Source organism: Hyaena hyaena, unplaced genomic scaffold (assembly GCF_003009895.1).
Source record: "Hyaena hyaena isolate Hyena2069 unplaced genomic scaffold, ASM300989v1 scaffold_228, whole genome shotgun sequence".
NCBI lineage: Eukaryota > Metazoa > Chordata > Mammalia > Carnivora > Hyaenidae > Hyaena > Hyaena hyaena.
This window is the reverse complement of record NW_024080860.1, coordinates 2,410,741-2,437,889: the sequence shown is the minus strand read 5'-3', so window position 1 is coordinate 2,437,889 and position 27,149 is coordinate 2,410,741. Positions and strand designations below refer to the sequence as shown.

At 53.1% G+C, this 27,149-nt stretch overlaps 2 protein-coding genes across 3 annotated transcripts; one reads left to right on the top strand and one right to left on the bottom strand.

Annotated features, from left to right (window-relative positions):
• Positions 1-8,116: 8,116 nt before the first annotated feature.
• Positions 8,117-14,270, top strand: AP1S1 (adaptor related protein complex 1 subunit sigma 1). The gene is made up of 5 exons (XM_039243461.1): positions 8,117-8,208; positions 10,001-10,179; positions 10,792-10,900; positions 12,051-12,188; positions 13,493-14,270. The coding sequence occupies exons 1-5, from the start codon at positions 8,206-8,208 to the stop codon at positions 13,538-13,540; spliced, it is 477 nt and encodes a 158-aa protein (XP_039099392.1). The 5' UTR covers positions 8,117-8,205; the 3' UTR covers positions 13,541-14,270.
• A 1,612-nt stretch (positions 14,271-15,882) lies between these two features.
• Positions 15,883-18,939, bottom strand: VGF (VGF nerve growth factor inducible). 2 transcript variants are annotated; one of them, XM_039243519.1, is made up of 2 exons: positions 18,761-18,939; positions 15,883-18,266 (listed from the first exon to the last, which is right to left on the bottom strand). In XM_039243519.1, exon 2 carries the CDS (start codon positions 18,244-18,246, stop codon positions 16,393-16,395), a length of 1,854 nt encoding a protein of 617 aa, XP_039099450.1. In that variant the 5' UTR covers positions 18,247-18,266; positions 18,761-18,939; the 3' UTR covers positions 15,883-16,392. The 2 variants fall into 2 exon arrangements, with proteins under 2 accessions (XP_039099450.1, XP_039099451.1); XM_039243520.1 differs by lacking the exon at positions 18,761-18,939 and adding an exon at positions 18,395-18,462.
• Positions 18,940-27,149: the final 8,210 nt, after the last annotated feature.

Here is a 27,149-nt window from a genome sequence, read left to right as displayed (position 1 = left end):
CAGCCCTTCTCCGGTTAAGGGGATCTTGATGAAACACATGCCCACAAGCCCAAGGCACGAAGACCTGCCACGGGCAAGTCCACAGGGTTGACCGCCAGGGCTGCACAAGACCAAGGGATGTAGTGTGCAGGGCATAACTCCCCCTAACCCCCCCGTGGGTGCCACCCTCAGAAAGGAAAGAGGGGTCCCCCAAACACCAGCCACCTGACACCTTCCCTGACAGGCCTGCTCATGCTCACTATCTCTGGGAGTTCCCACCTCTGTTCACGCCATCTCCTTCCCCGCCAAATGCCCCCACCCCTGTGCTTACCCCACTCCCCACTTCTCAAAACCCGGACAGAGTCTGTTTCCTTCACATGGCATGCCCCATGGGTCCAGTCCACACCATTCCTCTCTCCTTGGCATTTACCAAGATTTTGTCTTCCTGGTGTGTAACAGTGCTCCTATTCATGTATGCTCTTTAACTCTGAGTGTGCCTTACCCTCACCATCCCCATCTACAGATCACGTCCCTTTGAAAACAAGGCTCTTTTATTACACAGACTCTTAATATCCTCCTTAAAATGGCATCCTGAAAAGTCTTTTACTCTCTTCCTCTGGTCTCTTGTGGGCTCTTGCCAGACAACATATTTCCCCCGAGTAGCTTCTGTTCATATATTCAAAAAATAATCTTTTAAACTGAAAAAAATACCTAGAACTAGTTCTCGAAATTGTATGCTGTCCAGCCTCAGAACCCTAAAGATAGGATTGATAGATCCAGCCCCCTGGAAACCTAGGTCTTGTCTTAATAGGAACTAATTATCTTCTGGGGCCTCATGGTCAAAATGCTGCCAGACAGTTAACAGGCAGCGAATTCTCCATCACTAGAAGTGTTTAAGGACAGCTCAGTGGTGATGTTTCCGCAGTCAGGGTATACTTTTTAAATGTGTATTTTAATCTAAATTTAATTTATTTTTTAAAAATTTATTTATTTTGAGAGAGACAGAGACAGTGGGAGTGGGAGAGGGGCAGAGAAAGCAGGAGAAAGAAAGAGAATTTCAAGCAGGCTCTGCACTGCCAGCACAGAGCCTGATGCAGGGCTCAAACTCACAGATTGTGGGATCATGACCTGAGTTGAAACTGAGAATCAGACGCTTAACTGAACCAACCAGGCGCCCCTTGCAAGCATATTTAAAATATTCTTTACTTTCACACAGATAAGATCATCTCTCTCTCTCTCTCTCTCTCTCTCTCACACGCACACACCATACACACGCACACACACAATACTGTGGCTTGCTTCACATTCTACACACCTGTCCCTTGTTCTTTTTATCAGTTGCATATATAGATGTACTAGAATTCCTTTTATAGGATTTTAGTTGCTTCATGGCTTTTTAAATTGGCATTGTTGTCACCAAAATGCTGAGATGGACACCCCTGCACATTTATCCCGGTGCCCGTGTGCTCGTGTGTCCATAGGATAACTTTCTAGCAGTGGGACTAAGTATCTTTGAAGAACCTCGCAACTCTATGGTTGTGGGACCCTGGTAATGTGAACGTTTTCAAATGACACAAAACAGCCAAAAGTGATCATTCTGCCTGGTTAGAATCTTACCTTTTCTCAAGCTTAAATAAGCTCACTGCCATGGATAAAGATAGATTTGAGGCCTTGAACTATAAAGGAACCTTCATTTTATAATTTTCTCTAAATTGTGTTAGACTTCCTTGGAGCAATTTTAGATTATAAGTTCAGAAAGGGTATCCATTCATCTACTCACCCCTCAATCAGCCAACATTTGCTAAAGGTCTTCTCACTGCCTCTGCCATTCCTGTGTCCCTCTTGAGGGACAGTAAGGGACCTAGTTGGAAGCCTCCAACATGGGGTGCTATAATGTTCCGAGTGGATGTGGATGTCTGGCACCTTCTCTTTATGGATTCATCTCTTTGGATTCATCTTTTTTTCAGGCTCTCTTCCCCCATGAGGGTCTATATAGTAAGAGGGGCCCCAAAGCCCAATCAAACCTAGAAGGTAAGTCCTCCTCTCTCCTTAGAAAGGCAATGGATTAACTATACTGGAATTAAAATTTAAAATGTAATGGAAGGAAGGAAGGAAGGAAGGAAGGAAGGAAGGAAGGAAGGAAGGAAGGAAGGAAAAGAGGGAGGAAGGAAGGGAGGGAGGAAAAGAGGGAGGAAGGAAGGGAGGGAGGGAGGGAGGAAATGGGAACCAGAGCAAGACCCAGAGGAAAGGAGAGCAGAATGTACAGCCCACTAAAGCTATTCTAGGCTTTAGAGCAATGCTCTCAACCTCAGTGAGTGATTCCTCTTCCCTTTCCAATTCTCTGGCAACCCCTGTAGGACTAAGGTATGATCATTGGACTAGAGACAAAGGGCCATAGATGCAGCTTGGCCTGCTTCTACCTGGCTCAGACCAGAGCTACCCAGACTAAAAGTGACCTGGTCCAGTTCACAAGATCACTGAGATTTGTAGCCAAAACTTCAGGTGGCATTAAAGTATTCCTCTTCCTGCAAGAATACTTCCTTCCTCTCACATGGGTCTCCGTTTGGGCTTGTAGTGGGTAGCTGGGGTCGTGAAGGCAATGGTCCAAGAATTCAGGGGTACCGGGACCCAGATAGATCTTGTGTCCTTACATCCCACAAATATGATCAATTCCAGGCACTGGGCTGGCTGTTGAGGATTTACCCATCTGTAACAGATTTGCTTAGAAACTGCAAGAGCCTCGGGGCGCCTGGGTGGCTCAGTCAGTTAGGCATCCGACTTCAGCTCAGGTTATGATCTCCTGGTTCGTGGTTCCAGCCCCGCGTCGGACTCTGCTAACAGCTAGCTCAGAGCCTGGAGCCTGCTTCGGATTCTGTGTCTCCCTCTCTCTCTGACCCTCCCCTGCTCATGCTGTCTCTATCTCTCTCTCAAAAAATAAAGAAAATATTAAAAAAGAAAAAAAAAAAAAAAGAAACTGCAAGAGGCTCAAAAAGCAGAACAAGTTAGCCTGATTTGACAGTGGACAATTCAGAAACCATCCATACATGCTGAGAAGTCTCAGAAGAAAAGGGTTCATCAGAAGGCCTCACCCCCGCAGAGAGAGTTTGCTCCAGGAAGTGCCCCATTTAGCGGTGCCCTCTGCTTTTCTTGGATATTTTGAGGACAGAGATGACGACGCAGCCTCACAGTGGAAAGCCTGCCCAGCCCTGCTTGACTTCGCCCGGGCCCCCTCCTTACCCTCCCAAATCTCTCTTCCTCTATTTCTTTAGAAATGAAAAACCAAAAAGATCTGCTTCCAGCCATCATTACATTTCTCATAAGCCTCACGCAGGAGGATTATTTATCTGCCCACGTGTGGGCAAGGGGTATGACTCATTCTGTAAATCCCTCAATGGTAAAAAATATTCCATCAGAGTGAAACTTGTCAAGGAGGCACCATCTGTTTTCCAAGCCGCTTTCTTGGAGGTGGTTCCTCAAGCAAGTTTTGGGGTGAGACTAGCAAAACTACTTGTGTAGAGGTGAGGAAACTAAGGCACAGAGGGGTTGAGAAGCTGGCCACTGTCATTATTATTATTCCACAACAACCCCAGGCACCTCTGGGCTCTTAGGGATACTGTGCTGCCTCTCTCTGCCGCGTTCGTGAGCAAGGGTCTCATGTGCCAGTCACCAGCAGGTCCTGCGCTCACACCTCTGCCTTTCAGCCTGCACAACTGGCGTCCTATTGTCACATGGCCTTTTATTCCCTAGCCACCAGGTGTCGCTTTGACTCCAGTGGAAAGCTCTTCTTGAAGCAAAGCAGCTGTGGCTTCTGCCAACATCTTCCCAAGTTTGAACCCCATTCAATCAAACAACTATTTATTTAACAGCTTAACTTGCTACGGGGTGCTCTGAAGTACTTTTGCAAAGTGTAAGTGATCTTTCTTACTATCCAGTACCTAAGGAGAATAGACACCAAACAGCTTGAAATGCTATGTGAGTTGTTACAAAAAAGGGCTGGAGGGAACACTGTCAAAATGATCACTATAGCCTACACTAGAGCGTGAGGCTCACGTACAAGATAGAGAAGACGGATTTGGGTCTGTGGGGCAGGAATGGAAAGGCATTTCAGAAAACAGTGTGCACAAAATAACAAAGGAAAAATAATAGCAAGGCATGTTCAAGGGACATACCTGAGGAGGAAGTCCCAAGTCACCTTGAGACTGTTGCCTTCCTCCTCTGATAACCCAACCCGTCAACTCTCCCCCTCTCCTGATCTAGTCAGGCAAGTCTGGACTATGTCCCTTGAATAAGCCAGGCTTTCTTGTTATCCTTCATGTCCCAGGCGTAGAGTCTGCAAGCCTAGGAAAAGGCAGTGACACTGACCATGGTGGGAAACCGAAAGATGGGATGGTTTCAAGGGAGGTGAAGGTTTTAGCAAGTGAAGTTTGAGATGACACTGGGATTTTCAAATGAGGGCTCCAGTAGACACTTATTCAACCAATGTTGGGTACCTGTTGCCATATGTCAGGCACTGTGCTGGACACAGGAGAAGCAGTGAAAGAAGACAGTTCATCCTCTGGCAGAAGTAATACACATTGAATATGCCACCACTATATGCAAAATTAGAGTTTAGAATATTTTGGACTAGAAGATTTAAATGTCTAGACTTGATAACCATGGATACCGATCATAATTGAAGGTGATCAGCACTATGTTTGATGCTGTGAAGAAACAGAAGATGAATAAGATACCATCCCTGAACGGAGCACCTGGGGGGTCAGTCGGTTAACCATCTGACTCTTGATTTTGTCTCAGGTCATGATCTCACAGTTCATAGGTTTGAACCCCACATCGGGCTCCGTACTGACAACATAGAGCCTGCTTGGGATTCTCTCTCCCTCCTCCCTCTCTCTGGCCCTCCCCTGCCCATGCTCTTTCTCTCTCTCAAAATAAATAAATAAATAAATAAATAAATAAATACATGTAAAAAAGATACCATCCCTGAAAGAGCTTCCAATCCAGCTGAAGAGACAAGGCCAAGTCACATGTCCAGTCAACGGACAACACGGTATGCCTACCAAATGTACCAGTCAAGGTTGTTAATTACCAGGGGTAGAAACCAACTCTAGCTAAGGGAAGCACCAATGGAAACTGGGGAGCTCAGGGAATCGTCAGAAGGGCCAGAGAACCAGAGGGAGGTCTCGCACTAGAGGCAGTGCCCCAAATCACACACTGGTGCCCCTGCCCTCACCTTCACTGGGCTCGGCTGTACTGGTACCCTAGGTTTTGGCCCTCTGCCCCTCTGCCACAGTCTTATTTCCCCTCCATCACCTCATTCCTTCCTGGACCAAAGTCCTGACAGATGCACAGACTGGCCAAGTACAGCAGACATGTCAATTCTGTAGGCACAAAGAAGGCTGCAAAAGTGAACATCAAGAAACTTCTCTCTCTTTTTTTAAATGTTTATTTATTTATTTTTGAGAGAGAGAGAGTATAAGCAGGGTAGAGGCAGAGAGAGACAGGGAGAAACAGAATCCCAAGCAGGTCACAGGCTCTGAGCTGTAAGCACAGAGCCTGATGTGGGGCTTGAACTCATGAACCATGAGATCATGACCTGAGCTGAAGTTGGACACTTGACTGAGCCACCCAGGTGCCCCAGGAACCTTCTAATGTTTCACTGGGAGATTGTTCTCTCTCCCCCTAGACTCATAAGGTGGGATTCCCAAACCCTAGGAAGTGGGACTAGAGCTTGGGAAGTGAAAAAGAATGGCACACATCTACCACAGAAGGTATTCTAATTGTCTGAACGTTTGGAACAGCACATGGTAAGGTGCTGATTGCTCAGTTAACAAAGGAGGACGAGGAGGAGGAGAAGGCAAAAAAACAAAAATGACTGCAAATAACATCGTCAGGGAACTATGTACCACTTAAAGAATATACAAAAAATGGGTGCACAGGGCATCACAAGAGGGAGAAACACAGAGCATAAACTCAGAGAGAGGAAAAGGCTTCAGGCCACCTCACCAACCACCACTACAACCAGATGAGGGAAGGCTCAGGGAGGTGTCAACATGGTTTGTATGGTGACAATACAAACGACATCTGCACCTGTGAAAGTGAACCTCCCCTCTAATCCTCCAGGCTTATCTTTGACTCTTCCTCCTTCTCCTTTACTTAGATGAGTTATCAACGGCAGTTGACTGGCCCATTACAAGCACCTCTCCAATCTGTAACTCTCCATTTCATCTTTGTGCCTGGATTCCCAAAGATGATCTTCCAGGCTTCCATTTATTCTTCCAAGTTGTCCCCCGGATGATTATAAGATGAACTCTCCTAAAAGTGCCCTCACCAAGTTGTCCACCAGCTCAGGTAACCATAATGACTCCCAGCTGCCCATGGCCTCAAATCTGAACTCCTCTGCAGACACAAGCCACACTGGGTCCACTAACTCATAGATTCACTACATTCACCATTTGCTAACAGTGAAGAAATCCAGTCTGCTGTCTTCAAAGTGATGTAAACCACTTGAAGTCTAGGACTCTACATGAGCAAAACCCATATTTCTAACAATTCTCTCACGAATCTTCTCTTGTCTGCAGCGAGGCAATGCCACACTGAGACACAGAATTCTAGAAAGTATCAGCTTTCCAAGGAGTGTAGGAGTTCACATCTCTAGAGCTTCCAAATTTCCACGGGCTGTTGCTCAGCTATCTGCTTTACATCTTTGCCTCATGGCTCATTACTTCCTTATCTACAACCTTCTCCTCTTCCCACCAGGAGCACATTTCTTTCATTCCTTTTGGCTTCTGCCCTTCTTACACATTCCCTTTCATTCTCTGCACTCCCTAATGATTTACCCTTCCTACCTCCAACAGCTTGCTTTATTGATCTTATTCTTGACCTAAAAAAAATAATACCAAGATATTTCAGCCAACATGTATGTCATTGGCAAGCTGAAGGCAGAGGAGGAAGGGGAGTGAAAAAAAGGAAGAAGACAAAGGAGTAGAACAAAAAAGTGGAGAGTGGGAGGAAATAATCAGAGCCACCATGAACAGGTGTTGACAGTATGCCAGATACTCTCTACACATCCTCAAAGCCATCTTGCAAGACAGGTATGGCCATCCTCCGTTTTCAAATGAGGAAACTTGGCTTAAAGGACTCACCTGCCATCGCACATCCAGTAAGAGTCAGAGACCAGACTATATGCCAGGTGCATCAGGCCCCCTATCTTGCAACAATAGCATATTCCTTCCATACCCAAGAGTAAGAAAAAAAGAACATAAAATGGACACAGGCGAGGCCTTCCCAACAATTGTTTCAAGTGCTACCCAAAATAAAAAACGTTATTTTCCACTTGACAAAATTTTAGATTTTTCTCCTCTCCTGATGTCCGAACTGTTTTAAGTGTTTTCAGTGACCGCGAAGGAACACACACACACATCGACGGCCCAAAAGTGCATATCCCAATCCACAGCCTCCTCATTTTTAAACTTATGTCTAGGTTACAGGTTTCCCTCTTCAGTTTCGACCCATGCTCACCTTGTAAGATCCACTACGTTTATTCCCCTCTCGCTTTCATTCATTCCCCTCTCCCTTTTCTTCACATCACTTAAATATCAGCACCTTCTTTTCTCTCTTATTTCTCGTCTCATTACCTATACATTTCTCATTTTAAGAGAGTGCTACATCTTGCAGGTTCTCAGTCCACATCGATTTTGGGCTCCATACTTATCTCATGTCAGCGCCACCACCGCACTTTGTCTAGCCTTCCCCAGGTCATCGCTCCTATCCCAAATCCAGTTCCCACCCTGCCCCGTCTCCACCGCCCCAGCCCCTCCATTCGTCCTCCCCGCTTCCTCACAAACTCCAACGGTCGCCCCTTCCATCTCTCACCCCCTTTCCCGCCTTTTTCCCCCTCAAGGTGCAGAAGCGCGAGGACCTCATTGTCCTCCTCCCCCCATCCTCCAACCAGCCTACCAGACAGCCTTGTTACCATGACGACAGAGCTACTCAAAACCGAAGACAAGGACCTGGTTGCCATGGCTTCCGCTTCTCCGCCTCCAACCCCGCCTGCGCGCCCAACAGCGCTAGCGCCTGCGCAGTACGCGACTCGAAGGGCCTCCGAGCCGGGCGGGACGGGGCGGGGCTTCAAGCGAGAGGGAGGAAAGGAGGCGAAAGGATAAGAAAGGGAGTGGAGCTGGCGTGTACGGTGGCCGAAGAGGGACGCGCGGAGCCGGAGGCTGCAGGATGGTAGGCTGTGTGGAGAGGGAGGGGAGGGGAAACCGAGGGGCGTGGGTTGCACCTGCGGGGGTCCTTGGGGGCCGCCTTCCGTGGGGGCCGCCCTCTCTTCCTCCGGTCCTCACAGGCCCCACTTACCTGGGCGGGTGGGCGAGCCGGCCTCGGAAGGAAGAGCAGCTGGAAATGGCTTTAGGGAGAAGGGGCGGGGAGGGGCGCATTTGTGGGGCGAGAGGGGGCTAACTAGGGGTCGGCGGGACCGTCCCGAGCCGGGGGGACGGCGCGGGTGGCGGTCCAAGGGGTCCCGACCGCTGCTGCAGGGAAGTCGCCTGAGGAAGAGGGGCGCTCGGCCCTGCTGGCGGAGGGAGGCGGCGGGGTTGGCGGGGCACCAAGACCCTCTGTTCCCATGCAGCCCAGAGGAGCGGCGGCTCGCGGGGAGTGCCGTGTGTGGGAGGGGAGAGTTTCCGGGTCCGAGGAGTGGACGTCCTGCCTCGGTTTATCTCCCTGCTCGCCTACAGGCTGGGGTGAGGTGGGAAAGCCAAGTGGGCTCGAGGTCTTGCTCTCCAGAACCCAAGCTTCGAATCCCTGGGTCCCGTGTTCTTGGCTCTCCACCCCCCCATCCCATAGTCTTTCCGGAGCCCAGGCCTTCCGTCTTCCTGCGGGCTTCCCGCTCCCCTGCCTTCCAATCTCAGACGCGTAGGGCTCCCTTGCGCCCCTCTGTTGCCCTCCCACCACGCTAGCAGCGTTTTCCCTTCCCCGCCACCAAAACCCCTAAAGAGTGTTGTTTCAAACACCCACGGATTCCAGCCCTGGTAATGCCCAGGGAGAGGAGCACTGCAGGGACAAGGCGATAACTCCAAGGTATATAGACTGGACCCCCTGGAACTGGGAAGCTGGGGGTGCACAGGGTAGTGAGGGATCTGCCCTCCTCCCCGCTCAACTCAGCATGCACTTTGTTGCACAAAGCTCCAGGAACCCCCCTGGATGGCGGTGTCCTAACTGAGGAACTGAAAGGGAAATTGTCACCTGGTGTCTGGAGGGGTGTAGGAGGCATCCTCCCTAAAAGGAAAAAAAGGGAGGACTGTCAAATGCCTGGTTGGCTGAGGAGAGAGGAGGGTGGAATTTGGGGGCCCCATGCCCCTGGGCATATGACTGGCATTTGAAGGCAGCGCACTGGGGACATCGGCAAGAACGTATGGCCAGGATGGGGTAGAGAACTGAGGTAGCTTCTCGAGAGACAAAATACCCCATTTCAGTGTGGTGGTGGATAGAGGGACCATGAAAGAAAGCAGACCCCTCTTTGACTTCAGCTATGGGCTGCTTGTCGCCTTACTAGGCATTTTGCTGACCTCTGGAAGACAGATATAGGAAACAGAAGGTGAAGGGAAAAAAACAACAACAACTAACCCCTAATATGCTACAGTGCTTACCATGTGATAGGCACAGTTGCATATATCAGCTCATTTAATCCCTCTAAACAGGAAGGTACTTTGATCACATCCATCTTACAGACCAGGAAACTGAGGCCCAGAGACATGAAATAATTGCCCAAGGCAAATGACTCACCTAGTAGAGCCCGGATTTGAACCCAAATGGCAGACTCAGAAGCGCTGACATGTTCCAGAAGGAAGGGCACCTGCTGGTGGGAATACCGAGAGCTGAGGGCAAGGGCTGATTTTCAAAGCGGGCAGGAGACATGAATAGGGAAGAGTTAGATGCGTGTGTGGGATGCATGTGTGGCTGTGTTTATGGAGTAAACACACTCAGAACCGAATCTCTGACCCTCAGCTCTGCCTCCTCCCCGTAGATGCGATTCATGCTGCTGTTTAGCCGGCAGGGGAAACTGCGGCTGCAAAAATGGTACCTGGCCACATCGGACAAGGAGCGAAAGAAAATGGTTCGGGAGCTCATGCAGGTCGTTCTGGCTCGTAAGCCCAAGATGTGCAGCTTCCTGGAGTGGAGGGATCTTAAAGTCGTCTATAAGAGGTGACTCACCACCAACTCTCAGACTGGTCTGGACCTTTCTTGATTGGGGCCCGGCAGTGGGTTCAAATGGCTGAGAAATAAGGCGCCCCTTTGGGTCAGGGAGGATTGGGAGGTAAGGGCATCTGGAGGACAAGGATGAATTTCAGCCTCCTTTACTTTCCGAACTTCCCTTGAAGGCATTCTTGTTCCCCACTTGCATTGCTCAAGCCTGACGCCTACTTCACCTCTGTCGCAAAGGCCCTCTTCTCCATTGCACGTGTCCCTTGCAGCCTCATTCAGCACTCCTAGATCCTGCACCACCTTTCCACCACACACACCTCCTGTCCAGGTCCTTCTCTGAGCAGGTGGATTAGTTGGCTCAAGTTTTTGCTGAATCAAACTGAACAGGTCAGAGGGCAAGAGGGAAAGCGTGTGTGTGCCTGTCTTTGCCTGTGTTTGTGAGAACTGCCATGAGGCCAAGTGAGTTGCTATTTGCATACCCTGGGGCCACCCTGCCTATGTCCAATAAAGACACAGACCCCGAGCTGGGAATGAGGAGAAATAGGAGGTTTGAGAACAGAAAGCCTGGCCCAGCAGGCCCTCCAGCTACCCCGCCTGTGCCCCTGTCCACAGATATGCCAGCCTCTACTTCTGCTGCGCCATCGAGGGCCAAGACAATGAGCTCATCACGCTGGAGCTGATCCACCGATATGTGGAGCTCCTGGACAAATACTTCGGCAGTGTAAGTGCCCCTACCCACCCTTTCCCCACCCAGCAGTCTTCTTTTCCTACCAAACCCTGGGACCCTTCCAGGCTCTGCCTAGAAGATTTGGGCAAGGTGAAATTGGAGCAGTGAGAACAGTAATTAATTTCCCTTTTTAAGCCTTAAGCCTATTAGCCATATCCCTTAATCGGCCCAGGGAGGGGGTGTGGATCAGAATCTGCCACTTAATCAAGTGGAGCTCAGCTCAGACCTCTCCCATAAGGACAGGAGGCCAAGTTCAGATTTTATCAGTGGCTCCTGACCTTGACTTTGCATTGGAATTTCCTGGAGAGGTTTAGTTGTTGTTGTTGTTGTTGTTGTTGTTTTAATTAGTGATGTCTGGGTCCCACACCCAGCAATTCTGAATTAACTGATCTGGGGAATAGCCTGGGCATTGACAGTCAGCTCAGATCTTAGTAGGGGAATAGTAATAACTCCATAGTTTGTATTCCACTTAACAGTTTACAAAGGGCTTTCAGGCTCCCATGTTTGCTTCTTATTCTATCCTGCGAGTAGATATTGTCATCTCCATTTTCAGAAGAGAAAATTGAGGCTCAGAGAAATGAAATGACATGTCCATCTAGCTGCCTAGGTGCAGAGCCCTGCTTGGAACTCAAGTCTTTCCACCCATGATTCAGCATCTCCTCCTTTTCTGCCCCATAGTGGCTAGGGAGGGAGACTAGCCAGGCCCCTGGTGGGAACAGTGTCACAGATTTTGAGGGGAAGGCAGCAAGGAACCACAATCAAGAAGGAAGAGTCAAATGAACAGTAAGGCTTAGGTGTTGGGGAGGTCATCGACCTGGGGCAAGAGCCCGAGATAGGCGATGTGGTCCTGAAGAGACGACCGTGGAGCCATCATGAGAAAAGAAGTGGGCAGGATGCCTGGGTGGCTCAGTCAGTTAAACACCTGACTCTTGTTTTCATCTTAGGTCTCTCGATTGTGAGATCAAGCCCCACATGGGGCTCATCACTGAGCATGGAGCCTGCTTGAGATTCTCTCCTTCTCTCTCTGCCTCAAATAAACATTTAAAAAAGAAAAAAAAAAAAAGAAAAGAAGTGGGCAGCCAGCGTGCAAGTGGGGTGGGAATGCACCTTGGCACCCAAACCTGCCTTCTCCCCCTCCTCCCAGGTGTGCGAGCTGGACATCATCTTCAACTTTGAGAAGGCCTACTTCATCTTGGATGAGTTTCTGATGGGGGGTGATGTCCAGGACACCTCCAAGAAGAGTGTGCTGAAGGCCATTGAGCAGGCAGACCTGCTGCAAGAGGTACGGGCCTGGGACAGTGAGGAGGAAGATGAGTACCATGGCAGAGGGTGCCCTCCCTGCCGTGGATACATGGCCTGCCAGCCACGGCTTCCCCCTTCCTGCCACCAAGGGGGCCCCCCTCCCTGTGGCATCTGGCCTCCACAGTGCCCCGTTGGCCAGCTCACCCTCAAGCACTGACTGCTTGGGGTGGCCCACCGGGGCCCACTCTCCCTCCTTCTCCCGAGACCCAAGGTGTCTCATCCCAGCTAAATGTCCCATGTCCCATACTCCTCTAGGCATTTATGGTTGCGCAGGGAATTGGAGAAGGGGCACATGATTCTTCCTTCCCCTGTTGTCTTCTCCTTCCCCCATTTTTTTTTAACACACACACACGTACACACACACACACACACACACACACACACTCAAAAACCTCTGCTCCTCAGAAGCAAAGGGTGGTGGGGACTCGGGGGTTGGGGTAGAGGGCGCCTGGCTGGGGGTTCTCCTGCTCTCTGATGCCCCCGCCCTCACCCCATCACTGCCTGCCCCCTCTCTGCTGTGCCACTGCTGAGACTTGGTGCAGGGAGATGAGTCACCGGAATCTGCAATGACAAGCAAGCTGGCCTGAGCTGGCTCTGAGGAGGGGGAGAGATGGGGGCTTATCTCTGCAGTAGAAGAAGAAGCAGAATCGAACTTGCCACCTCACTGTTCTGATTTCCCCTTCTCTCTCTCTCTCTCTCTCTCTCTCTCACACACACACACACACACACATACACACACACACACACACACATGCCCTGGCACACACCCACCCACCCCTGTTACTAGTGCTGTGCTCAGACCCTAATGACTCATTTCTCTGCAGTCTGGTTCACCTTCCCTCAGGGACCTGATGCCAACTTATTACTCCCCGCCCCCACTCTGAATAAAAGAACCCAGCCTGCTGGCACCCCCAGCCTTCAGAAAGCAGGTTCCCCCCCCTGTCCCCGTCCCAACTTCACACCCTTCCCCCTCTGATACTGAGACCCCGCCCCCTGCTCACCAAGCTTCTGGGTGGGGATTTTCTGGGTGGTGGTGGACTCAACCAGGACCTCCTTCCTTGCCATGGTTGGCCTCCAGGGGGTGGTCCCTGGAGACTGGGGAGCTCCCCCAAAGGGTCCCCAGTTGTTCCAGCCTTGAGCTCATGTTGATGTCTCTCTCCCCTCCCCATGTCTCTCTGTGCATCCCCCACTCGTGGTGTTGTCTTGCACCCATTATCCTCTGCCTCATTCCCCATCCGCCTCTCCCGGTGTCTCTGCGTCACCCTCTGTCCGTCCCTGCCTTAGGAGGATGAGTCGCCTCGCAGTGTGCTGGAGGAGATGGGTCTGGCATAGCCCTCGCCCGGGCCGCGTGGAGATGTGGGGAGCTGGTGGAGAGGCAGGGCACAGGCGCCTCCTTTTCTTGATGGGACCCAGCTGCTCCTCTTCTGCTGCCTCACCTTCTTTTGGAGTGAGCTGTGGGCTCAGGACCCTCAAATGTTCCCTCCCTCCACCTCTATCTCCTGTTTCCCCTTTCTCCAATGAAGGTTTTAGGAGCTAGGAGGTAGGCAAATGTGACCAAAATGGGGGTGCTATTTGGCTTTCATTCCCTGCCTTTGAAGAACTAATGTTACCCCAGACTTGCTCCCTTCCCTTAAAACTGTAAATATATAAATATGTCAGGTTAAAGGGAAAAGGTTTTCAGGGTTCTTCTCTGCTCCCTGCCCCATAACCTACCTCCACCCTGCCCCATAGCCAGCCAGGGCAGCCTCTGCCAGGGGCAGGGGCGGGGGGTTCTGTGGATTTGAGAGGGAAGTCCTTTCCCCTCATCTGCCCTCCTCCTCCCTCCTCCTTGGCTGCAGTGGGACTCTGTCCAGTGCCAGGGGAGGGACAACATGGTTAATTTTTTTCTAACCTTGCCACTTTGAGGGAAGTGAGCTTTGAGGGAAGGGCAGGCTTTATGGGAAACTGTCCCTCCTTCACTCCGTGTTCTGGGTGAGGCAGGAGCTAAGGGGTGGGGTGTGGGAAGTGGCTGACTTTATTTCCTTTCCTCTGAAATAAAAGGAAAAGCATTTCTGGACTTTGACTGCTTAGGCTCTGTGAAAGAAGGAAAAGCTCCTGGGATCAGTCAGGAGGGGACGGGAACACTGCCTCTTCACCTCCCCAGGACTAGGATTGTCAGAGTTAGAGAGTGAGAGCTGGTGGGGGGGGGGGAGGGGGGGAGAATAGAGGACACGCAGTTCAACTTAAGCGATAATATTTTTAGTATATGTGTCCAATGCAAACACACCCGCTGTTTATTCAAAATGAAATTTTAACCGGGTGTCCTGTACTTTATCTGGTGCCCCTATTCCAAATGGGTTTGTAAGCTCAATGCCTCTCATCTGAACATGGTATCTCCAGCTCTGGAGCTGCCTTCAGCCAGGGAGGAGCAATGCCTGGGCATACGGTTTCACACCTCTGAGGTTTCTTTGTGCAAGATTTCATTCAGCTGGTTTAGTTAGGCTTTTTTTTTTTTTTAAGTTTTTAAGTTTATTTATTTTGAGAGAGAGCGCTGGAGCAAGGGGCAGAGAGGAGGGCAGGGAGAGAGAATCCCAAACAGGCTAAGTGCTGTCAGCGCAGAGCCCGACTAGGGGCTCCATCTCACCATCCATGAGATCATGACCTGAGCCAAAGTCCAGAGTCAGACACTTAACCGACTGAGTCAGCCAGGCTCCCCTCAGCTGGTTTAGTTTTATTTGGAGAGAGGAATCGGGAGTTCATCGGTGTATCCAACCCTGTGTGCTTTGCAAAGGGTTGAGAAGTGGCTAAAAGCAAGGTGTTTCTATAGCTGGAAGCTGTTCCTCCCAGTTTGTTGTGAAGGGAATTTAGGGGACAGTTAAGGGAGGTGACTAGGTGGAACAGGGACTGTGGGGAGCTGCCAGTACTGCCCAAGTGGCCAGAGGATCATGGAGAGAAGAGCCTTCAAAGTGGCCTGGAGCTGGGGCACCTGGGTGGCTCAGTTGGTTGTGTCCAACTTCAGCTGAGGTCTAGATGTCAAGGTCCACGAGTTGGAGCCCGGCATCCTAGCATTGGGCTCTATACTGACAGCTGAGAGCCTGGAGCCTGCTTCAGACTCTATGTCTCCCTCTCTCTGCCCCTCCCCAGCTCATGCTCTGTCTGTCTCTCAAGGGTGAATAAACATTAAAAATTAAAAAAAAAAAAAGTGGCCTGGAGCTGCCTCACCCTGGGGATCAATGACTTTAACCTCCACCGCCACCCCCAAGCTGGAAGTGGAACTTGGGCTTTCTTGATAGATGTGGACCATATTCTACTCTTTTTTTAAAAAAAAATTTTAAATGTTTTATTTATTTCTGAGAGACAGAGACAGCGTGAGCAGGGGAGGGTCAGAGAGAGACACACACAGAATCTGAAGCAGGCTTAGGCTCTGAGCTAGCCGTCAACACAGAGCCCCTCAACACAGAGCCCCGTCGCGGGGCTCGAACCCACTAGCCTGTGAGATCATGACCTGAGGCGAAGTCAGACGCCCAACCACTGGGCCACCCAGGTGCCCCTACCATATTCTACTCTTGAATATGGTTGAAAGTGGTTCCACTACCCTCACTGTTGAACAGGGTGTTGTGGCTGGCGCTTCCCTCACCGCCCCTTGGCAAGGACCACGAAGGCCCAAGGGGACGGGTGAATAACGGATAACAAAGTCCTAATAAAATAGTCACTTTTATTTCTTAGCAAAACTATTTCCTCCGTGAGGGGTATTTACAACAGAGAAGGGAAAGAATAGGTAAATTCACAGCGAACTGGAGAGGGTGGAGTGGCTCCTGGGAGACCCAAAGGGCAGGAGACAGACACTTCTTCACACAATTAACTGGAATAGCTTTTTCCGGTTTTGGACGGGGACTTCCCGAGAGGGACTAGTGGGGACAGAGGCCCGTGGGGGTAGGGGAATTCGCACAAACCACCCAATCGCCTGGGGTGGCCCCGGGAGCTCCCTTGAATGAACTTGGGGAGTTCGGGCTTCGAATCCCGGAAGCGGTCTGACAGGTCCTGGCGCAGCCCGGGGGCGGGGCGACCGGGGGGTAGGGACGGGGCCGGGCGGCGGCCAGGGGCGAGGCTGGGGTGCATGCAAACACCTAGAAAGGGAGAGGAGCAACACGGAGGGGGGTGGCAGCGCGCGCGGCTCCGGCGCGCGGGGGCGGAACCGGAGCAGGTCAAGGGCGCCGGAGCAGCACGTGCTCGATGTAATTCTCCAGCTCCTCCTGCTCCTGCATCCGGCGCTCCTCCGCCTCCGCCTCCTCCTGCGCGCGCCGCGCCTGGGCCTCCCGGCCGGGATAGTGATGCGAAGGCTGCAGGGCGTGGTGGTAGTGGCGGCGGCGCGAAGCAGCGGATGGCTGCAGTGTCCGCGGCCGGATGTAGTTGGGAAAAGGGTGGTAGGACCCCGGGGGAAACAACTCGTCCTCCTCGCGATCCCAGGGCGGGAGCACCTCATTCCAGTCGGGCAGCTCCTCTCGGGCGGGGACGGGGGCGGGAGGCTGGGGCTGCGGGGAACGGACGTGGGTGGGGGCGGGGGCAGCCCGGGGGTGCGGCATGGGCTCGGGAGGGGCGTTCTTCTTCCGCTTCCGCTTCTCCTCCACCTCTTCAATGATGCTGACCACGTCGTCCGCTGGCAGGTGGAGTTTGGTGGACAGCTCAATGAGGCTGTCGATCGTCTGAGGGTCCATCTCTTCGTCGTCGTCCTCCTCCTCCCCGCCCTCCTCTGCCCCATCAGCTTCCTTCCGACGGTGGCCGGGCAACTCTTCCTGGGAACGCTTGTCCTCGGCTCCGGCTTCTCCGTCCTCCTCCTCTGCGAACAGCAGCGCGTTCTGCCGCGCCCTCTCCGCCTCCTCCGCCTCTGCCTCCGCCTCCGCCGCCTCCTCATCCTCTTCCCCCACCCTCTCCGCCCCGCCGCGTCTCTCCTGCTCCGCCTCCACATCCTCCCTCACGCTCTCTCGCTCCTCCTCCTTCTCCTGTAGCCCCCGACCCCCAAAGCCCCGTTGCCGAGCCCCGCCCTGCAGCAAATATTGGAGCAGCAGGTCCGAGGCGAGGTCTGCCAGCCGCTCTTCCTGCGCCGCGGCCTGCCGTGTGGCCTCTGCCTGCCGCCGCCCGGCCTCTACCTGCGCCAGCCCTTGCTGTAGAAGGCGCTCCCCTGCCTCAGAGCCGCCCAGGAGTGAGCTCTCCGGACGGCGCGCCTTGGGGAAAGGGGCGCCCAGGCTTTGGTACGCCTTGGATAGGGGTGCCAATGCCTCACCTAGATGTGTTTTGGGGGAAGACACCCCTTCTCCGAACTGGTGGGCTTCAGGAAGGGGCCCGCTCTCGGGCATACGCGCCTGAAATTGCGGGGGAGCGGGGGGTGGTAGGGGCGCGCGCTCCGGGACGCGCGCTTGGAACTCTCCCCAGGAAGCGCGCCACACGCGCTCTGGCCCGGGGCTCTCCAGGTTGACTCGGGTCAGAGTGTGCGTGCGAGTTTCCGTTTCTGCTGCCGCTGTCTCTTGCTGGCGCTTGGCGCTGCTCGGACTGAAATCTCGCAGTTCCTGAAGCAGAGAAGCTAGCGCCTCGAGCTCCTCGGAGGGGTCTCCAGCCTCGGGACCATTCTCCTGAGTCTGAGGGCCAGGCGGGGCCGCAGGTGCCTGGGTCTCCGGCGCCGGCAGGCTGTGGGTCTGGCTGCGCACGGTCTCGGTCAGCAGAGCTTCTGCTGCTTCTTCCTTTGGCCCCTGCTGGGAACCCCCGGGCGCCGGGGGCGAGCCCGGGCGGTCAAGTGCCTGCAGCAGCACCGCGGCCAGCGCCCGGGGATCCACGCCCTGGAAAAGCTCTCCCTCGTCCTGCGGCTCAGAATTTCGAGCGGCTCGGACCTCTGGGGCGCTAACATCGTTCGGCCCCAGCGCTGCGTCCCCAGCTACCGGCTCTTTATGTTCAGAGCTGAGGGGAGGTGGCTGCGCCTCAGGGTGCCCCGGGGGCGCTGCTCCCAACCCCTTGATCAGTAGAAGGAAGCAGACAAGGGTGGAAGCCAGCAACCTGAGCGATTTCATGACCAAAGGACTGCCGGAGACTGTGAAAAATAAAAAGGACCAAAGAAAGAGAGGGTTTCTGTAAGAATTTTCCGCTCTCTGATTCTATATCCCCTTCCCCCACCTTTAATCAGGAAAGCCAGGGCTTCCCTCATCCCCTTAACCTTACCCAGAAGAGGGACGTTTAGTAGCAAAAGAGGAAGATGTGCCGATCTCTGGAGTCGTGTAAATGGGAAAATGCCCGAAACCCTCGCTCCCCCAATGCCTCTTCGCCCCCTTGCCTAAGCCATCTCACTGCCAGCGCCCACGTACTAAGCAGCTAAGATAAGGGGGGAAAATCTCTGCTCCCTCCCCACAGGACTGCCCGGATGGTGCGTGGGCGACTTCAGCAGCAAGAGAAAAACGGCGACTCCCCCATTTACCAGGGACCCTTCTCCCCGCTGTGTTTTTAACACCCCCATCCGGGATGAGAGAGAAACCCTCCCTCACGCCCACGGCTGCCGAGGGTTTGAGGGATGGACAGCGGAGTATTTACCAGCTGGTGTCACGATGCGGGAGGTGGAGAGAAGGGTCGGGGCGGGGTGGGGACAGGGAAAGATCGGGACGCGTCCGCCTCGGTTCCGAGCAGTAGCTGGGATAGGAGTGACGGTCGAGTTCTGGCGTCCAGTGGGTTGGGCTCAGCTGGGTCCGCGCGGCTCTGGGCGACTCGCTCGCTCCGGCTTCAGCACGCTGGACAGCGCCCGCGCCGCTGCCGCCTTATAAAGGGGAGAGCGCAGGGTCACGTGGGCTAGCCCCGCCCCATTGACGTCAATGTTCATTCATGGGGAAGCGGGCGGGTGCCTCGAAGCGAGGGGCTGCCCAGTGATTGGAGAATGTGGTCGTCTCCCGGCCAGCGCCTGCGCACTGGGAGGCTCGGCTCGAGGGGCGTGCGATAGCCTTGCACCGGGGAAATGAATGAATGAATGAATGAATGAAATCGCTGAGGCGGGCGGGGCAGGGGGCTATGAATGAATGAAGGAGGGACGAGGAGAAAAGGATGAATGAATGAATGGGAGAATGAATGGAAGGGTGGATGCGGAGACGTTACAAGGAGAGAGGGTGGGTTATAGAGCAACTTGCAGCTGCGGGAGCCCGCGTCGCTGAGCCGAATAGGATGGGGGCACTCCCGGAGTCTGACTGGGTATCAGTAGGAGATTCATACTGGGGAGGGGGAGGATAAGGATTCCAAAGCCGAGGAGGGGGGCTAGACTCCCCATCCCCCGACCGCACGCACAGTCCATAGGGAACACACCCAAGGACGGCGTGAACCCGAGAGAGGAGGGAAGGATCTGCGCGCCTGCGGGCGCTGTTCGTGGATATACGGTGCGGGGTGCCAGCCCTGGGCCGGGGCAGATGGGTGGATCTTGCGGTTTTGGTAATCCCTCTGGAAAGGGTCCGAGTCAGAAGAAAGAGGAAAGATTGAGGATGTGTGTGCCTCTGTCTTGTCTGTTCACAGTCGGTGCATGTTTGGAGAAAAAGGTGTGTCTGTCCTTCTGTCCATCTCACTCTGTAGCGTATGTTGGCGCCCCCGCTTGCCCCTTGTCAGCCCACCTCTCCCCACCCTCCTCCTGCTTCTTTCCCTCCCTCTGCTTACCCCCCAGAGGACGTTTGGAGGGCGAGAGCAGACCAGGTGGGGAGGGGGTTGCGCAGGTTGGGGGGGGTGACTCAACTCCAGCTCTCTCCACTGCTTAAAGAGAAGGTTTGAACGCGTTGCGGAGGGGTGGGAGTGGGTGTGCAACGTCAGAGACAGCCCCTCTCTACCACCAGACCCCTCGTCTGTATCTCCTGCCAGAAGGGTTGGGGTTGGGGGCTTGGACAGCTAGAGGTTGGGGGGGGCGATGACGCACAGATTGCGCAAAGAGAATCCATCAGCGAGCCGGGTCCAGTGAAGGGAGACCAGCCGTGGGCGGGGGTGGGGGGGAGGACGGAAATGAGGAGGGGGTAGGGGAGAAGGGAGGAAGGCAAGGGGAGCAGCCACTGCAGGAATGAAGGGGAGGAGGGAGGCTGAAGGGGGCTGCAGTGCAGGCAGAAAGCTGTGCGGGGGCGTGGGCAGGGAAAGGGGGGAGTGACAATGACACATGCCAGACACACAAGAACTGCGGACACAGGGGTGCCTGTGGGCACACGCGGGGCACCCACGCCCTAAGACTCTGGAAACCAAGATCAGGGCATCCTGTCAGGGCTCAGAGACTCTTCTGAGCCAGTCCTCAATCCCCTCCTCATCTCTTCCTAGCACTGACCCTCCTCTCTCTCTCTCTCTCTCTCTCTCTCTCTCTCTCTCTCTCTCCCCCCCCCCCCTCACACACACACACACACACTCACACTCACGTGCTTTCCCTCTATAGCCAGCAGTGGCTTCTCGGTTCCATCAGTGGCTCGACTTTCCCAGAAGAAAGCCCATCAGCTCTGCAGGGAAAGAGATGGGGAGGAGTAGGGAGAGAGGCAAGAGAGAGGAGATGGGAGCAAGAGAGGGAGGGAGTGAGGAAGGAATCTGGAACAGGTAGAAGGAACAGGCTAAAGGAGGGGGGGGAAAGCACTGAAAACCAAGGTGACTGTAGAAATACAGAGAAAGCAGAGAGAGGAGGGGGCAGCAGACCCTAAAGCTATGCCTAACCCCTCATCCCCCCAACACTCATAACTATCTAGGACCACTCCCTAACCCTGTGGGCTCCCTTCATTCCTCTTTCTCCTCCTCTTCTCCACTTTATCTTCCTAGCCTGGTTACTGAGAGCAGTGGAATGAGGAGGGGGTCACGTTACCTTCCTGAGGAGGATGAATCAGAGAGATGGCTCTGACATCTGGGGGGGGGAGGGGAAACCAACCAAGAGAGAAGAAAGGGGGGAGGGAAGGAGCCAAGGCGGGGTGCAGACTGAAAGGCTGATGGGGCTAACATCTAAGTGTGAGAGGAGGGGAGACAGGCACCTAGAGAAGCGGTTTGTGTTACTGTGGGCTTGCGTATGTCCTCATGCACCTGTGTGTGCATGTACATATGTATACATGTGTGTTTGTGTGTGTGTGGAGATTAATGAAACATAAAGAGGTGGGGAGAAATGGAATTCAAAGACCAATTGTGTATTTAATCAGATAGAGTGGATGGGCATGGTAGTGTTCCAATTTAAATATGAAATCTCTTCCAATCTGTGTGGCTGTGTTTTTGCCTGTTTCCAGATGTCTTTGTATAAGTATGAGTGTGCGGGGGGTGGGGAGGGTCTGATCCTTCTGAATGTCCATATACCTGTGTGGTTGGGAGACTTTGAGTGCATCCAGTCTGGGCATCTGCTGGTGCCTGAAGAAGCAAGCCTGGTTTCATATGTCAATAGTGTGTGTGTGTGTGTGTGTGTGTGTGTGTGTGTGTGTGTGTGTCTTTGTGCATTTCTCTGGATCCTTCCATGCCTTTTGATATATGTTAGAAATTATGTGGATGTTTCTGTCTTTGATCTTGCCTGCCCCTCCCCCACATCCACCATCTCTAGATATCTGTGAGGTAAAACCACTCATCTGCAGCCGCCAAGTTTGGGTCCTTGCCCCCCATATTCAGATCATTCCTCCATTCTTCCATTCTTTGCAAACTCTTCGTCCCTTTCTTCCTCCACTCAGCCCAGAAGCTAGACACTGACATCCCAAGAATTTCAGTCAGCATGGAGTGGAGTAGGGGGCAACAAGGTGGAAGCCAGGGTGATAGGCTTGGTAATTCCACAAACTGTATCGTGTCTGCATGGACTGAATCTCTGGATCTGTTTCTGCCTCTCTTCGTCTCTACCTGGGTCTGCTCATTCACACACACCCCACCACTCAGAGATGTGCTGCACTCATTCACACACACCCTGCTGCCTCTAGGGGCTTCTGGAAAAAAGCTGGACTGGGAACAGTTTCCTAGAATCGGTAGAGGAGGAAGGTGGCAGGAAAGAAAGAAAATGGAGAGACAGAGCTGGAAAAGGCAATCCTGAGATGGGAACCTGGAGGGGATGCCTGGTGCTTGCTCTGAGTTATTTGTATAAATCCATCTCTGTCTTTGTTTCTGAGTCTCTCATACTCTCAAAGAGGGTAGCAGGAGGAGATGGGGTCCAGTGGGATAGTGATCCAAGATGAAGATTCAGAAAGCCAAGAGAGGGGGAGCAGAGCACTGTGTCTTTTCCCTGAGAAGGTTTGGAAGAGAAAAACAAGGCAGGGGCTTGGGGACCCTGCAGCTCACCATTCCCACCCATCTTTCCCTTCCCCCCAACCGGTGACTCACCTCTGCAGCCTTTCATTGCGTCAGCTATGGGGGGGGGCAGGCAGGTAGGGGGACACTTTATAAGAAGGACAGGGGTCTCCACTTTGAATTGAAAGAAGGTGCAGAAGGTCCCCCTGAAAATGGCCCCATTAGAAACCATCATTGCCCTGTCCCCTCCCACCCCAGTTCAGTAGAGTGTGGGATGGGGAGTACTGAGGAGGGGGCTGAGAGGGGGCTGAGGGCCATTAATGGGACTGGGGATGGTGAGTGACACCCTGATTTTCAGTTCCGGGGTCCCATTCCCTCATACCCCCACCCACTCCTGAGTGGGGGATGGGAGACCCAGCAAGCCGGGGGAGGGCAAAGCCGCAGAGATGAGTCACCAAGAGAATAAGAGAGAGAGAGAAAGAGAGAGAGAGAGAAAGAGACAGAGATGAGGGGAGACACAAAGAGAGACAGCTTCTGGAGAGACTGAGAAGGGAAAACGCCATGAAGATATCCACAAACTAATCAGAGAAAGCAAATTACTTTCATAATCCTGAACCAGCCTCCTCCAACATCCACCTGTCACCTACAAACATACTATTATTCAGGGTTAAACTGATATTCTGAGACACACCCACTTACACAAACAAAATATCACACCTAGCCTAGCAGTGTCACTCAGACACATACTCGAGATGTGACCACGGTAGTGGAGATCTGCGTTGACAGCCCTCACTTCTTTTACATGGGATGGTGGGAGGGGGTAAAAACCCTGAGGGAATGTGACTTCAGAAATCTAAGATGCGGCTTTAGGGACTCACAGGCTATGCCTCGCATACACCACGGTACACAGTTGCCTACCTCCCCATTCACACAGAGTAACATATCAAGCATCCACCTCATCAAAAAGCCACTTGGAGTACCTGATTCTGGGGTACACCAGGCACGTTGTCCGGAATACATTCCACCTGGAAACCCTCTGACTCGTACACACATGTACAGAAACGCAGACACACAAAGACGCCCATGGACACACTCACACGGACTGAAACCACCTTATTCTGCCTCGCCTGCGTCCGCCAGTCCTGGCGCCCCCGCGTGTTACTTTTCGGAATCGCAGACTCCGGTGCTCTGGAGCTCGGCTCCCGGGGCGGGGGAGGGGGGCAATGACCAAGCTCCCTCCACTTCCTCCCACTTCCGCGCGTTGCCCACCCAGGTATCCGGAAAGCCAGCGCGCTGGCCAAAGGAGCTGGGAGTTAGACGCCTGGATTGTGGGGCTGAGGGAGGCCGGTCTTGGATGCCAAGGGGAACTTAGGAGAAAAGCCCATAAAATTTAGATAGCAGAGAACTCCCAGGCCCGGGGGAAAGCAAGACCCAGACTGGTTAGGGCGCCAGGAAACTGCCTGCCCCGCTTCTGAGCCACTGCTCTTTCGGCCGGTCGCTTGGCAGGGATGGAAGTGGGGGCGTGCAACGGTCAGCAGTCCTCTCCAGCTCCAGGAAGTCGTTAGCCCCATTGCCACAGGACTTAGAGATCCTCTCTAACACAGGCTGCTGGGGAAGGGAAAGATAATGCTCCAACTCCCGCCCCCACTCACAAGTGAAACAGACATAGAGGGTGGGCTGAGGGTCCATTTTATTGTAATACAGCCAAGGTTGAAGTGACAGGGAGGGTGGCAGCGTGGCCGGGCACTGGGGGCAGACAAGCAAGGCAGTGCAGCACAGCAGCAAAACTGGGGAAATGGGGAAGCATCCGCGGTCCTCTGTGCCCACCTTCTTTCACCTCCTAGCCCCCTCCTCTGCCCACGGCTTTGATTCCATCTCCAGCGACCCCTGTGCTTACTGTCAACTGTCCCCAGCAAGTGTCCATCATCCTACAAGAAGTTCAAGCAGTCAATGCCACACCCAGTGAGGGTCTGAGGCATGCTCTGGGCTGGGGATAGACATGAACTCTAGTCCCTGCCAGGCTCCTGGACACTCTGAATGACTTGGAAGTCGCTTTGATCTTTCTGAGCCTCTATTTCCTCTCTCAGGGGAGGCTGTGAGGATCCGGTGTAGAAGACAGCCTGTGCAATTGCAGCTGTTACTACTTGCGCTGAAACAGAAAACTGTCCAAGTCCCTCCCCCACAAAAAAAAAAACAAAAAAAAAAAAACCCATAAAGGAACCAAGGAAGGGAGAGATGTCCAGAAATATCTGGGGGTGGTGGCTCCAGTTGCACTAAAAGGAAGCCTGGTTAGAACCCGAAGACAGCCCCATACTGGGCTGAGGAACCCACCCTCCCCAGCCCAAAACTCCTGTTTCATGTCCTGCTTCAAGCCACTGGTTGGGGGCATGGGAAGGGAGCCTGTGAAACAGCAACATCGTGCAAAGTCGGAGGAAGCCCGTCAGGGGGGCCAGACTTGGACAGATGCATCACCAGAGGGTCAACAGGGTATTATAATTCTTTCACTTTCAGCCTCACTCTCCGTCCTGCACACGGATTGGGTGGTGAAGAGGTCATGGGGGAGAGGAATGGAGGAGAGACAAATGGGCAATGAAGAGCTAAGTGTCTGGAAGGTCCCGGGAGCAGGAGGTTAGGGGCACAGACAGAAGGAGAGAGGGGACACTGGCATAGAGGCGCAAGAGACTTAGAGGAAGGCAGGGAGGGGAGAGAAAGGGCGGGAGGAAGAAAAGTAATACTTGTTGGACAGCTGGACCTTGCACGTTCCCCTACCTGCTTCCACCCACAAGGTGGCAGAAGGGAGAAGCCAGGAAGGGCAGAGTTCCCCGCCAGGCCAGGGCGACAAGCAAGGAAAGTCACTGAAGCCTGTGAAGGAGCCCAATCTTTGGCCCGTAAAGGGAAAGAGCAGATAAGGGCAGAGAAAGGGCCTCCTCCAAACCCGCAGATCGGATCAAAGTGTGGGCCACAGAGTTTGGGTGCGCTAGACTTGAGATGGTCAACTGAGAGGCAAGGCTAAAAGGTTAGCGAGGGCCCTGGAATGAGGGTAAGTAGGCTTCCAAGCCCACCAAGAGAATAGGAGACGAGGCGGGGCTTGAAAACACTGGGGGTGGGGCTTTCTGAAGATAGGCAGGAAAATACAGATCTAAATGTTCCTCTCACCTCCAAGAAGCAGGGCCTTACAGGCTGGCCTCCAGCAAGTACTGTTCTGCATAACACTTGACCAGTTGGAGCCCCAAGCCGGCCTGACAGAAGTCAGCCAGCTGCGACCATACCTGGGTCACCAGGAACAGCTGGCACATGACCTGGGGACCAGAGAGGTACTGGGCCTGGCCCTGCAGGTCCCACAAAAGCTGGCTCTGCACATGCGCACCAGCGCTGAGGAAGGCGTCGATGTTGAAGCAGCGCCACGTGCCTTCAGTGCCTTGCCGGACCAGGCAGGCGCTGAGTGAAGCGCAGGTGCAAGCAGCTGTCTATGGGCTACTCCCGGAGCTTGACCCACAGCAGGCTCAGGTTGCTCTTGCGTGGCCAGTAGGGCTGCCAGTCTTGAATGAACATCACACTGCACGGAAGGCGACAGTATGAGGCGTTCTAAGTCACCACCAGCCTCTGACACGACCTTGGTGGGCATTTCTCCCAGGTAATCAAACCTGCTTTTCCCTTCCTCTTGCTCAAGTTTGTTCTCTCTTTCTCCAGAGGAAGACACGGCTCCGCTCTAGGACTAGATGATTATTTGGAAGAGGGCTCTGTGGGAGCTCCTGTACACACGGTGTCCACAAAGATCACCGATGCCCCTCTCCCCATTTCCCTTCCCTGCAGACAGCCTCTGTGTTCTCTCTCTCCCTCTGTTCCCCTGCTTTTAATTTCTTCCTATAGTTCTTGCTCTATCTCTTGCTCAAGACTTTCTGTGCCCTTACCCTTCGCATTTTTCTTTGGGTCAACTCCTATGTATCTGGTACCCGTTGGCACCCAGCTCTTCGGTTTTCCCTGCCAGAGACAGGGCCAAAGAGAAAGGCCCCTCCCCATGTCCTGATGACTCCTCATTTCCAGACCTCTTTCATTCAAACCAACCAAATCAACAAATCACTATGTATTTTTATTTGATGGTGTGGAGTGGGAAAGGGAGGGAGAGAGAAAGAGAGAGAGAATCCTAAGCAGGCTCCATGCTCAGCACTGAGCCCAGTGCAGGGCTTGATCCCACGACCCTGGGATCATGACTTGAGCCAAATTCAACAGTTGGAAGCTCAACCGACTGAGTCACCCAGGTGTCCCCTAAATCCTCCAATTAAATCCTCCTTCCCTCTTTCAGCCAATTATAACTGTCCCTTCATATAACCTACATTAAGCCTCATTAGCCAACATCCATGGGGACACCTATACCAGCAACTTTGTAAGGGATGATATTGGTTTGGTTGGCAATTTGTTTAGTGTTAACAAGAACATGACATAGGTTTGGAATCAGGGACAAACAATGACACCAAGGAGTTTAGAGATACTCTTAGCTTCCATGCCATAAATATAGCTTACATGAACACAACGTGCCTGCGGTAGGGGCAAAGCTTGAAAACCAGAGCTCCACCTCCCTCTTTCTTTCCAGTCTGATGCTGATGTCTAAGGCTCTCCCAGGCAACCTGGATGAGGTAAGACAGCATCAGGCCATTGTCATCAGAAGACGATGAAAGCACAGACTCAGAGGATCCTACTAGTATGCCTGCTAGAGCCATTGGGGACCATCAGGTTCAACCCACTT